Here is a 14,141-nt window from a genome sequence, read left to right as displayed (position 1 = left end):
TGCGCACTAGGGTGAAGTGTTGAGTATTGTGTGAGACTATGTTTCTTGTCGAGGCGTGGCTCACAACAGCTTTTGTTTGTCCGTGATACTCCCCGTGACTACATTTCCTACTATAACCGTTGCCAGTTTTATGTTAATGCATGATTATAGGTTTGTCTTATGCAAAAACGTCTTTAAATTAAGACCTCCTTTTTGCCCCCTGGTGTTTGTATTCGTCTGTTTATATGATCCGAGTTTGATATGGATACTTGAATATCTTGCTTTCACCTAGCTCGAACTTCTTTAACTGGTACACTGTTCCTATACAAACGGTGCTTCCAACTGACTATGCTCTTGATTTCTTTCAAACTTTAGGCAAACCCTGAAGGTGATCCTGAGCTCCTGGACGACTCTAAATTGTACCATCAAATGCTTAATGAGTTTCTTGAATCGGTTAACAACACATCCTCCGGTAAATTATTTTTCATTTAGTCAATAGATTTTTCGTTTTGGTCTCTCGAGATCTGGGTTAACTTTCTCTAATTGATAAATAATTCACTTATTCATACAAGTCTATATAGTTAACTTCCATGATCTCACATATGAACCGACATTGCGTCATTTCATCTACAGAGGCAACATTTTACGCTCTGAAGAATAAACAACCAAAGAAAAGGAAAGTTGTTGATAGGCGAGCCTCCAAGAGCCGCAAGATAAGGTTGATTTCTTATGCAATCTTTCCTAGTTCATGATGGTAACATGGTATCACAAAGATCTATATGAGAGCACTCAGAGCAGTCTCAGTAGTTTCTTTATGCTACTGTCTCGTAATTCTATATATTTAGTGAAATCTTACATTTTCTATTCAATGTGTCAGGTATAACGTTCACGAGAAGATTGTCAATTTTATGGCTCCTCGACCAGTGGATATGCCTGAGATGGCCCCCAAGTTATTTCAGAATTTGTTTGGGCTGAGAACTCAGAAATCGTCATCAGCCGCATAGAATGAATGCTGTTCCTGCTAATTTTAATTTGCATTGTAGTAATGATACCGATCACCGATTCAATTATAGGAATTTTTTTTTGGGATCCCGTACATGTAATGAAATTCAATTTATTTTGAGTTGGACAGTACCATACACTTGATTGTGCTGGAGGTCCAAAATATAATCACCTTCTGTTTCATAAATGTTGACTTTGAAATGCCCAAAACTCGCTCAAGATTTCGTCTCGGCCTCGTAGGTACACAGCGAGTGTCGAACTCTTGAAAAATCATGATTTTACCAATGACTAGTGTAGCTGGTAAAATAATTGAGGGTAGTATGTTGTGCTCTTGAGTTCTGACCAGTTCAAAGTTCAAAACTCATCGGTATACTAGTGTTTTGGTTCAAGTGTACTCGTCTTGTACGCATCTTGGTTGTAAACCAACGCTGGTTCAGCGTCCCACTTTCTAAGTTCGACCTGCCCTGACCCGCCAAGAAAAACAAAAAGGAAAATAAAATTTTGCTTCGGCTTGGTCCAACCTAACCACAAGTCAATCTAGGGCCAGGCTTGAGCCATGCCATCCCTCCCACCCCAACCTAACCACGTGTCAATCTTATATTTTCCGTTTCATGCATCAGGTGTAACGTTCATGAGAAGATTGTCAATTTAACGCACCTCAATCGATGGATATCAAAGTTATTTTAGAATTTCTTTGGACTGAGAACTCGGAAATCATCATCATCAGCAGCGTCGAATAAATGCTTTTGGTTCGTGCTAAATTTTAATTTGCCTTGTAGGAATGATCACAAACCGAGCATCGCCAATTCAATTATACGAAAGTTTATTGGATCCCATACATGTAATGTAATACTTCTTTCAAATGTAGCCTTTGAAATGCTCAAAACTCGGCTTAATATTTGTCTGAGAGTCTCGTAGTATTGACACAGCGAAAGTAAAAGAAAAAATCGCTCTTTTTTTTTCGAGGGGAAAAAAATCATGATTTTATCCATAGCTAATAGTACAAAAATGACGCAAGGCATTAAATGATTCACGGTTCCTGCAAATATCGACTTGTTAGAACTTGAAAATTACCGAGAAAAAGAATTCAATCGGTTAGTAAATATTGGTCATGCTACAGTACTTCATAAGCAGAGAGCATTACATTTCTTCACTTGAACTCGACTACATTGAAATTTTTTTGATACAGAATCACAGAAGATTGAATCAACATAACTTGATCGCTTTCAGCTAAACATAATGCCAATGGCCAAGAGAGCAGACGCCCCCAAACAAGTACGTATATGATTCAATTGGGTCCACGCAAGGCAGTGACAACGACTTCCACCATCTCCGAAAATTACCCGAGGCCTCTAACATATTGGTCGAGGGTAGTGTTGAACAGCTCAGTCCTACAAGATTGCATACACATTTGCATAATTAGTAAATACCCAAAATCAAAATACATACTGAAAATGAGATTCTCTTAATGAAAATGAACTATATCTGATAATGAAAGCGTTAGAAGAGTTAGAAATCAACTCCATATTATGGGAAAATAGCTTTTCTTTTTCTAAGTCGGAACTTCCATGTATGATTCGCCACGTAAAATCTGAGAGCACTAAAGCAAAATCTTACTAATTATTACACATGTGATTATGTGATTCTGTGACAAAGGTTTACACTGTTCTATGAAAATAGTGGGGGTACATAATTTTGGGAGAGAAGTTTTGGTAATAAAGATTTACTCTATATTCTTTGGCTCTAGATTACAATGAAAATGACGAAAAGTGATTCACTAAATTAGTTATACTTCTTTTTATTGTGACGTAGTAGTCCTTGAGCGCAATTCTCGACATAATTTTCAGTATGATCCAAGAAAGCTCTAAATGAGGTTAACACATGCATAATGTTAGTATCTCTTAGTCCCCAAAATCTCATATGAGACGGTATCATGATAATTATATCTTGGGATTGAACTATTTAGGGCTCGCTTGGAATGGAGTAATTATTAAGGGAGTAATAGAGGCTAAAATAAGAGGATGGAAGGAGATTGGTGGTTAGTGGTGGTTGTGGAGGATGGAAAGAGGTGGTGAGGGAGGAATTATTACCTCCGTATGGAGGTAATGCATTACTTGAGGGGGGAGGTGGGTAATTATTACTCCTTAATGAATAGACTAACACGCTATCTTCCTCCATTTCTATCTCCACCCTCCATCACTTTCCTCCATTTTCTAGTTCATTTAAGCTCTATTACTCCCTTAATAATTACTCCCATTCCAAGCGAGCCCTTAAGGACAGTCATTCCTTCTCAGCTGTTTTCTTTGTTGTTTTCCGGTAGAGTTTTTAATCAAATGGGTTGGTCTTGCATTATATGAAAATAATCCCATTACTTGGGAATCTAATTGTTCATGGGCATTTAATAGATGAAACACGAGCAATTGAAGGATAGAACAAGATTGTTGGCCTTATTCAGGGGAAAGAATAGCAAGAGTTCTGAGAAGGCATAACACAACTTTATTAGCAGGAAGAAGGATGGCTACAAAATATGCATTCCTAAGCATTTGGCGAGATAAGAGATCACATCGTTCCTACTAATCGCACCAAGTTAATCGTGAAAGATAAAAAAGAACACCTTTTTCTTGTAGGATTGGTAGAAAACTTGGAAAAGTATGGATCCAGGTGTTCAAAGTAACAAAGTACTAAATCTGTGAAGTCAATCACTTACCGGATAGGAGTTCCAGGTGAGTAAAGAGGATTCTTGACTACGTATTCAACATACATGTTGTAAATATACTTCAGTGATTCACGTAGATCGCCAGTTCTAGGATTAGTGACCAGAATAAGCTGCAAATACAGAGACAGATAGGATATATATCAGAGTCGATGAAAGAAAATAGCTTGCATATAGAGAAATGTTACACGAAATTGTTATGCTAGACAGCTCCCGAGATCAAGATACAATGTCCATGTTATACATGCAAACACAGAAAAACAAGATATTGATCAACGAAGGTTTGTCCAAAAGCTGGTCCAAATTTGAGGTAGAGATAATCCCTTTGGTTAGATGGACAGATAAGGTAAGGAAAGTTAGGTAAGAACATAGTCCAATGGCCTCAACTATACCTCGAGCTAAGAACATAGTCCAATTGCCTCAACTATACCTCCTATGTCAGGGTAAGAAGGCCGTGTGTACAGATTCTAACCCCTGTGTTGGAAACGATATGCTATTTCTGGATGATCAATAATAAAATGCTTCGAGACTTGAACCAGCCATGTGCTACTTCGCAATATGCTCCAAGGTCAGCCATTAAGTCTTTGGTTTGAGACAAAAGAAAAAAAAAGGAGAGAATGGGAGATCTTTGCGTTTGTAGCAATGAGGAAGGAGTGGGATCGGAAGAAAAAATAACAAAAAAAGAGGGTAATCGATCCCTCAATAATCCTAAGTTGGAGATACATGAAAGGAAAACTCCTTTCAATTTAGAGGAAATTGATAGCTCCCACCTTTTCTATATCATTTTGTTAGAACTTCCACCTTTTCTAAGAGGATTTCAAAACTCCCACCTTTTCTGAACATTTCCTCTAAAACTCATACCAAAAACCCATTTTCACCCAAATAAATGTCATTCTTTTAGCAAAAATCATCACGATATATCTTTTTGTCGAAAACTAATGTTTGCTAGAATAAAAAAAAACATTTATGATTGATATGGACAAAAAAATGTCTCTTATTTTGGCAACAACTGGCTTTTGGTGGGACTTTTAGACGAAATGTTCAGAAAAGGTGGGAGTGGTGAAAAAAAAATTCGAGTAGGTGGCGAGTTTTGAAAAATCGCTAAGAAAAAGGAAAGTTGTCAAATTTCTCTTCTTTTTATTTTAAGTGTTGTCCATTATGAATCTGTCCTCTCCCCCTTCCCTTATCTCTGGCTTAGAATTGAGAGTAGTCCGTTCCTTTACCATTGGATTTGGTAATGTGAGAGATAATCTGGTAATCTAAAAGTAAATCAGGAGTCAAGCTAATCTAAAAGTAAATGTAAGATTTCCAAAGACACTGTTGCAAAATCATAAATACCAGGGTTACGGCTGGCAATTTGGAAATACTTGAACAAAGTAGCTGGAAAAACATTGAGGGTTAATGGTTGTCGTAAGCTTACAAGCCTAGTTTCAGAAACACGGAAAGCATTCAACAAGAGATCCCTCACAGTTGGATTCCTAATGCAAGAAAAAAAATCTGACTACTTTTGAACTCCTAAGACACGAAAGGATGCAACCATAGGAGCACAAATGACTAGAGAACAAAGTTGATCAAGTACAAAACAAAATCACAAAATTATTAGAAAAAAGAAACTCAAATTACAACCAAACAAAAACAGCAATTGGATTGTGAGAACCAAAAGGTCTAGAATATAAGTGAATGCAACATACCTTTATTCCAGATGGCGTCTCCATGAAACTAAGCTTATAAGTATTGGTGCGGAAACTATGAAACGAGCACCCCTGGCCTGGCAATTGCGGCACCCCAAGGTTGACCTTTTCCGCACTGCCTCGACATCAGAAATGTAAACATCAGCAATGTTCTATTTATTCCACCTTACATTCAACAAAATGCAACTTATGCAATTTGGTCAAGGATTGGTGATCTAGATGATATTCAAGTTGCACGAAATTGGTCAAAATATCAATACAGAAAGAACATATTATTTGCAATCTTGTAGCTTAATTTGATCGTGTTTCTTTAAATTGCACAGGTTCTGGTACTGGGATTTATCCTTTCCCCAAGTTTCAGCTATATTACTCTATCTCTTCAAAATTACCTCACATAACCAACACTGGACACACGAACATGGTTATGATACTTGGACACTTCACTTCAAGCCAAAAATATGAGTTTTTATAAAATATGAGTCGGACGCTTTCTAACCAAGGTTGGGTAACAAAAATTCCAGTGTAGGTTATGCTAATAAAACTTTAGGCATTGTCGAGCGATACAATATAAGTGAATGTGGACAAACTATCTGCTCTCCAAATTCCAGTGGAATCAAAGACTAGTCATCAAATTTACACTTTCTAGTTTCTACACAACACCGAAAAGATTACACTTTCTGAATTGGAATTCATCTTCATCCATCAAGTTTCCATTATACAGCTCTGGACACTTCTATAGTCAAACAAATCACACCTCCACCATCAAAAGCTCAACAAATAACCCACCGTCCAAAAACCCAAAAAGATCAAAACTTCAACAAGTTTGATCTATTCGATTCGTGCTAACCCATATATACAATATCCTAGGCACATCTTATGACACATCACATTAGTCCATCAATCACCAATGAATTCCTGCAACCTACCAAATCATACACCCACCATACAAAAATCATAAGGGTGTGTTTGGATTGAGGAATTTGGAGGGAAAAGAAAGGGAGGGAGAATAGGGGATTTAAAATCCCTTGTTTAGATAACAAATGAGGGTGGAGGGAAATGGAGGGGAAGAGATTTGGAGGGATCCAATTTCCCCCCTCCAAGCCTAATCAAAATCTTTTCTTAATAGGCAAGATTTTGAGGGAAATTGTATCCAAACAACCACATTCCATTCCCCCCTCCCCTCCCATTCTCTCCCTTTCAATTCCCTCCTTCCCCCTCCCCTCCCTTTCCCTCCACTTTTTTTGCTATCCAAACACACCCTAAGGGTGTGTTTGGATAGCAAAAGTGGAGGGAAAGGGAGGGGAGGAGGAAAGAGAGAAGAGAAAGGGAGAGAAGAGAAGGGGAGGGGGAATGGGAAGTGGGTGTTTGGATACAATTTCCCTCCAAATCTTGCCTACTATGGAGAGATTTTGATTTGCCTTGAAGGAGGGAAAATGGATCCCTTAAAATCTTTCCCCCTTCATTTTCCTCCACCCTTATTTGCTATCCAAATAAGGAATTTTAAATACCCTACTCTCCTTCCCTTTCTTTTCCCTTCAAATCTCTCAATCCAAACACGCCCTAAAAGATCAAAACTTTGCCTAATTGATTCATTCTAACCACATATACCATATTCTAGCCACATTTTGCGACAAATCGTATCAATCACAACAACAACATTACCCGAGTACCTCAATGGCTCCCGCAAATTACAGGATAAGGGGAGTCGGATGTACACAAAGAGATCAAGCTTCAAACCAATAAACTCAAACAAATTAACAAATCCAAAATCGGAAAACGTTAAAAAGTTGATTATTACCAAGTGGGGTCCATCTTAGCAAAGAAGAGATTTGAGGGAAAAGAGCAAACCAAACATAAGTTTGTGATCTTGTTGAGGATCTAAAGTATGAAGATGACGATTCCATTCCATTCCTCGTAAAGCAAACAAACACCATTTCTATTGAAGATATAAATCATATGTGCATTGTTTCCTGATGTCTGTCTTTCAACCTTACGATAATAATCTATTGTTGCTTTGATCACTATTTATAACCCAATTTGTGGTGATGGGTTTATCTCTGTTCCTCCAAAAACGGACGCGCATCTTTCAACCTTACTTCTAATAATAATAATAATAATCAAACTAAAACAAGAAATTATTGTTGCACTTTGATCACTATTTATAACCCAATTTGTAGTTTTTATAATCGAAATCAGAATTCAGATGAGGTGATGATTTAGAATTTCGGACGGATTTAGGAGACTCTCACTGGCTTTCTAGTTTCTACAATAAGGTCGGAGATTTTTTTTTTCTACAATCGGCTTGGCTTCGGGTCGAATTATTTCGAGATATATTTAGGACTCGGAGTGATAATGAGACGAGACAGTTTGCGACAACTCAAGATCGGCTCAAAAGCTTAACGAGTCAAGCCAAGCAAGCCCGGGCTCGACTCGAAAAGCTCACAAGCCGCAAGCGGTTCGAACTATGTGATTAGATAAGATATTGTTCATGTTGTATAAAAATATTATATTATGATTATATCTTTGTATCATACCTATCAAATGTCCACTAATTTGTCAAATATTTTTAACAATCAATCAATCATCAATCATCTATCTATCTATCTATCTATCTATCTATCTATCTATCTATCTATCTATCTATCTATCTATCTATCTATCTATATTAATCTATCTATCTATCTATCTATCTATCTATCTATCTATATTAATAAAGGAAGTTTTTTTCGATCGTTTATAGAGAGTCCAGGTTCCCTGAACGACTTTCGACCAATGAAATAAAAGATAATATCTAAATTAATACTTCCTCCATTCAACTCCACTCTACCACTTTGCTTTTTCACGTTCGCCAACGCGTGTTTTACGCGGTAAATATCGTTAGCTACGTATTTGCAAAAATTATAAAAATTAGATATTTTTAATGTACTCGTAAAGACGGATCAAACAAGATCCCACATGAATATATTTTCACTTATATATTGAGAGAAAATCGAGATTGAATGTGCATTTGTGAATAGTGTAAAAAATAGAAATAGGTAGAGTGGAGTTGAATGGAGGAAGTAATTATTAAAATACGATATGGAACCATCAATTAATTAATACGGAATCAATATCTATAATGAAAGATTTTCGAGCAATCAATATTGTTAATGTTATACTCCCTCCTATCCATGGTTTTTTTCCCCTTTGAAGTGGGCACGGGGATTAAGGGTGGGAGTATAATATTGATAAATATATGAGTGAAGTTTGGTAATTGGAGAGAGGTATGAATAATTATGATTAAATATTAATAAAGGTGATGGGTGGGGTTTGGTTATTGGAGAGAGGTATGAATAATTAGAATTAAATATTAATAAAGTATATAGTGGGGTTTGGTGAGTGGAAAGAGGTAAGAATATAATATTAATAAAAACTTTCTAAACCATCTAATACAATTTGGTGAGTGGAAAGAGGTAAGAATTAAACTTTCTAAAGTGGAAAGAGGAAAGAGGTAAGAATATAATAGCAAGTAGACATGGAAAAATTGACCCGCTCCAAATAACCCGACCAATAACTCGGCCTGATACCTGACCTCAAGACCCGAGATTGACTCGAATCTAAATCAACCTGACTCGAATATTTACTGTTGCACACTGATTATTATCTATAAATAATTTGATAATAGTTAACCCAAAAATAACCCGAATCCGAAATGAACCTGCCCCAACCCCGAATTCAAGCCGAAGTCTGTAACACCGAAATTAATCCGACTCGACCCAACCCAACCCAACCCCAATCCGATTAACCCGTTTGATAGGTCTAAATTGGCCCCTAAAAAAAACAAGGGCTTCACTTTCGAGTTCACAATCATCATATTAAACGTTAAACATCTAACAACTCAAAAGAGTCGAAGTAGCATCCATTGTTTTGTTATTAAAAGGAGGTTTATTAGAGGTTTTAAGCAAAGAATTCCGCCATTTTCTCTTTTCTTTCTCTCACCTAATATTCTAAGTTCAACCCTAATCGCAATCATTCTACTTTCTATTTGATTTTAATTAATTTTTGTTTGCTATAAATTAGGTTTTTTTTTAATTAATTACAATTAGCAGGATTGCGATATGGTACTGAAGCGAGCTCGGGTAAGCGAAAGCGAAAGCGAAAGCGATAGGGAGATGAGTTCTGAAGAAAACGAGTTTTTGAATGAGGTACTAATTTTAAGGAATTATTATTGTAATTATGACAGTTTTGGATGGTTGAGTGAGTTGTTATTTGATATTTTGATTGATTTTTGATTTTGTAGGTTAGTGAAGAAGATGAGGAATTAGGTGCCGATGATGGTAGTTACGAGGACGGGAGCGGTAGCGAAAGCGGTGAGGGTGAAAGTAGTGGGGAAGACGAAGAAGAAGAAGATGATGAGGATGGGGACGGGGACGAGGACGAGGATGAGGATGGCGAGGGTAGGGAATTTGTGATACCGAAAGACGATGAGATGGAGGAACTTGAGAAAGAGTATCGGGATCTTCAAAATAGGGAGGAGTATGTTTTGTTTTGTTCAAGTTTTGATTTTTAGTGTGGAAATTAATTTGTTTTGATTATTAGATATATATGAGGAAATTGTTGATAGAAAAATTTCATTGTTCGTACTATTTCGTGTGTGTTTGTTTTAGTTATGATTGTTCAACCCCGAGATTGATAGACTGTAAAAGACTAGAAACTGAGTTGATTTGGGGTGGAGAATAATAGAATATCACCTACGATTCTAGTAGAGAATAATAGAAATGGAAATAGAAGTGTTGAAGGAAGATGGTGGAAGTGTTTTGTTTTTATTGACCAAATATTTTTTGGATAGCTACATGAAATGGTGCAAGTAAGCTTATAAATGAAAGCTAGGGATAGAAGGGTACTATAAGAAAGTAAGAAAATAACAAAAATGCAAATTAACTTATATGACTAGTTTGCTGTGTATCAGTAGCCTTCGCGTAGAATGCCACTTGGTTGAAGATGTGTGTGGGTCGTTCTAGGTAGCCTTTGCATAGAATGCCACTTGGTTGAAGTTGTGTGAGGGCTGTTCACTTGTTCTAGGTAGCCTTTGCGTAGACTAACACTTGGTTGAAGATGTGTGTGGTTCGTTCTAGATAGCCTTTGCGTAGAATGCCACTTGGCTGAAGTTGTGTGAAGGTTGTTCACTTGTTCTAGGTAGCCTTTGCGTAGACTAACACTTGGTTGAAGATGTGTGTGGGTCATTCTAGATAGCCTTTGCGTCGAATGACACTTGGTTGAAGTTGTGTGTAGAGATGCAAAAGTTATTTGGTGCTCTGTAAGTTAATGAATAGCAAAAGGACTTATTTGGTTGCACAATGAAAAGTTGGAAAATTTCTGTTTTGGTATCTTGAAGTTTTGCTAAATTTCACTTTGGTCGCATGATTCAAGAGAGATTGATATTTACCCATTTCCACAGGGTAACTAGAGGTTTTTGACGGTTTTACAGGCTATCAAACTTTGTTAGCTAATTTGCATGAGCAACAACCTTTGGCTAGCTATTTGATCTTTTTTTAGTTTTTTTGAAACTTAGGGTTTGCGATCCTTACTGGTCTTCCATTTTAACTTTTCGTGATTTTAATGCATCATTAGGAAACTGGTACATACTCTCAAGCGGCACAAGGATGAAGACGTTGTCAAGGGACAGGCTATCAAGAGCCAGAAGGTAGTTTGCATTTATTTATCTGAGCTATTTTCCCAAACGTGCACTGCTCTATACTTTGTGTCGTCTTTGCTTGTATCTTATGAATAATTTCCATAATGAGCTCATCTATTATGACGCTCTCGAAATCTGTGTGCTCTTTGTCACCGTTCTTGCCTGATTTGTGCCCTTGTGGCTTATTTGCAACTTTTCGTTTAGTTTGGAATCAATGAATCGATTTTTGTAATTACTTTGGACGGTCGACGAAGTTACTACTTACATCAAGTCACTTTGCATATATGTGAATTCTTTTTTCTGCTGATTTTTCAAAGCTCTATTGTCATGCTAGTAGTTTGAGGCTTACTTTATTCTGCCCATCTTTTCAGGCTCTTTGGGACAAGGCCCTTGAGATCAGAATTGTATTGCAAAATCCATATACTAAGTCAAATAAACTACCACAGGTGATTGTTTGTTTCTTTATAATTCTCGCGCCTTCCAGTTTTCTCTCCGCCCATGTCTCATCCTTGAAAAACACTTCCTTTTCTAATTGATATCCGGCTTTAGATGGTTTTGTTTAAACCTGTCATTGTTCATCCTAGGAACCAATTAGATCATTGTTCTTGGAGTCCGACAAAGCAGTTTCCAGTGGATATTCGGATCTAATTGCATCTTCGAAGAACGCGATAGATTCACTAGTGCAATTGCAAGAGGCATGTTATTGAAACATCTTATTGTTTTGTTATTAAATTTTAACTTCTTTACTCTTGAGCTGTCAAATTGGTGTTGTATATTGATAGTTGGCCATATCTACAATGCAGGCTCTGCTTGACAATAATCCCTCAATTGCTCGAGCCTTTGAAGGTGAGTTTCAGATTGCTTGTGTTTTTTTGTGATAATACCCATTTAATGACAACACTTATCCCTTTATTCTGTAGTTAGTAGTCACATGTAGACTCTGACGAACTGTTACACTACCGAGGAAGCAAGGAAAATTTGGTGATAGTGCATGACTGCATGCTTAGCATTTGTTTTCTGTGGTTCACTTTGAAGTAGTCAGTTGCTGAAATGCATGGAATAGTATAGATGTAATGATCCGTATACGCTTATCAAGTGCTATCTTATCTATAAATGATTCATATAGGGTGTCAGGAGTTGTTCCATAGCATGCGATTCTTTACATTCTATCTTTCAGGAGAGCATGCGATTTCCTTGTTTCTATTGATTTAATCTTTAGCCGCGTTGATGTATATGTGTCATTGCACCCTCTTCCTGGTTCTTTCAATTTTGTATTACATATTAGCTCTTTCAACCATCGTCCTCATGATGGTAGATTAGAAGGTGGATGGTTGTGCTGTGCCATGTTCCCTTTGGCTAGTGCGGTGATATTGATTTTATTTTTTAGGGAAATTCTACAGTATATCATTGAGTTTTTCGGTTTTCTACCTTGTACCCCTGTTTTTTCTAAAATTTAGGTGGTACCCCTATACTCTCATACTTAGTCTGGAATGTAACCTTAATGATTAATTTCGTTAATGTTTCCATTAAGTCCATCATTTTCCACAACCTTTCTTTAACCTATATTCTTAACCACCAACAATACCTCACCATCCTCCATAAGAGCCATTAGAAACCACTCTTAACAACCAAACAGCCTATATCATCCACCACAAGATCTGCCTAGAACCAAAAACCCCTGCAAATTGGGGGAGATGAGTAGAGGACGAGGGGCTTGGCGTTGTGGTGGATATGAGAGGAGCAGTTGTTACCTGTTTATGGACATGTGCTCATGGTGGTATTTAGGTTGGTGCTTGGCCAGAAAAGTGAAGGAGTTTGACAGGGGAAGGAAGATGATAGTCATGTGAGGATGACGACCCATCTTGCTCCTCCATTGACCAATGGAAACTGGTGTTACGTCACTTAGTAGGTGGTTTTCAAGGGTGATTGAGTGGGGTAATGGATACTTTACTTTTTTTTTATGGGTCAAAGTAAATTAGCAGACCGATTTCACGGTTTAGTTAACTTGGGGACTAAGAAAGCGAGTTCAGGGGAATATGGTATGTTTAATAAAAAGTAGGGGTACAACGTAGAAAACCGGAAAACTTGGGGGGTGCATCATTGAGTTTCCTTTTTTTCTTTTTCTTGTAGTTTTGATAGCGGAATTCTCTCTGTCATAGTTCATCTCTGCTTGAGTAGATTTGGGATAATGAACGCAAGACCTATAAAGATCTAGCTGTTGCCCATTATGTAATATTGTTCTTGCCATGCTGGGCGGTGTATGCTTTACTTTCTAGTTTCTACGAATATATACAGTCTTACATATTAACAGTTTAATACATTGTTCTAGCTTTTTAGATAATGTTCCTGGATTCTTTTCGTCTGAACTTTTGTTCATTTTTCTGTTTTGAATGAATGTTTTTAGAAGGTGGCCCTCAGTCATCTCTCGTTTCTAACGGCGAGTTAGAGAAAATCGATGTTGATCAGGAGTGGTTACAAATTTCCCAAATTCAATCAAGGTGATATACGAGTCCCATCAAAGAGTTTTATCTGTTTGCTTTTGGTTGTCATTTATAAATTTCTTTCGCATAATTATATGTAGTAGTTGTTTGTTACGGAAATCGTCATTCAATTTCACACAGAAAATAACTGGGTTGGTATTAGATCTGCATGTGTGCAATCTGTGGATTGTAGTTGCAGACTTGATTTTTGACGTGTTGTGCACAAGGTGACTGGTTGGTGCTGATCTCAAACCCCTCAGATAGTCATTTTGTTTTTTACTTGTGTTCTTAATGATCACAAACACCTCAGATACTCTTTACATTCTTAACTCAATCTTTGTTACAAAAACGTGGCTGATAATGCCCTTAAAATGCAATCGTGGTGACCTTGAAACCCTTTACAAAGCGGTTCCAATACGTTGTCATGGCAAATTTGATATCGTGATCTTGCCTATGCATTTGAGAAGGATTTAAGTTACACTTGGGATTCTGTTTGGATGAGATGACGTGCGTGCCAGCTAATAGCCTTTGGATTTCGTCTTTATTTTAGCTTAATTTTCACCGCTTGTTTGCAAAATAGGAGGTTTGAGACGAACTGAAGC

The 14,141-nt window shown here is 37.2% G+C and overlaps 1 protein-coding gene and 1 long non-coding RNA gene across 2 annotated transcripts; one reads left to right on the top strand and one right to left on the bottom strand.

Annotated features, from left to right (window-relative positions):
- Positions 1–328: 328 nt before the first annotated feature.
- On the top strand, positions 329–1,063 carry LOC141592273 (uncharacterized). The gene is made up of 3 exons (XR_012521099.1): positions 329–451; positions 613–697; positions 857–1,063. It is a non-coding gene; the product is annotated as an uncharacterized LOC141592273 (long non-coding RNA).
- Positions 1,064–2,034: 971 nt separating this feature from the next.
- On the bottom strand, positions 2,035–7,198 carry LOC141592270 (uncharacterized). Its single transcript, XM_074412869.1, has 4 exons — positions 7,184–7,198; positions 5,386–5,500; positions 3,689–3,807; positions 2,035–2,372 (listed from the first exon to the last, which is right to left on the bottom strand). Exons 1-4 carry the CDS (start codon positions 7,195–7,197, stop codon positions 2,321–2,323), a joined length of 300 nt encoding a protein of 99 aa, XP_074268970.1. The 5' UTR covers position 7,198; the 3' UTR covers positions 2,035–2,320.
- Positions 7,199–14,141: the final 6,943 nt, after the last annotated feature.

The sequence above is a fragment of the Silene latifolia genome, chromosome 7 (genome assembly GCF_048544455.1).
Source record: "Silene latifolia isolate original U9 population chromosome 7, ASM4854445v1, whole genome shotgun sequence".
In the NCBI taxonomy this organism is placed as follows: Eukaryota; Viridiplantae; Streptophyta; class Magnoliopsida; order Caryophyllales; family Caryophyllaceae; genus Silene; species Silene latifolia.
Note: the sequence above shows the minus strand (reverse complement) of the source record. Positions and strands in the feature narration are given on the sequence as shown.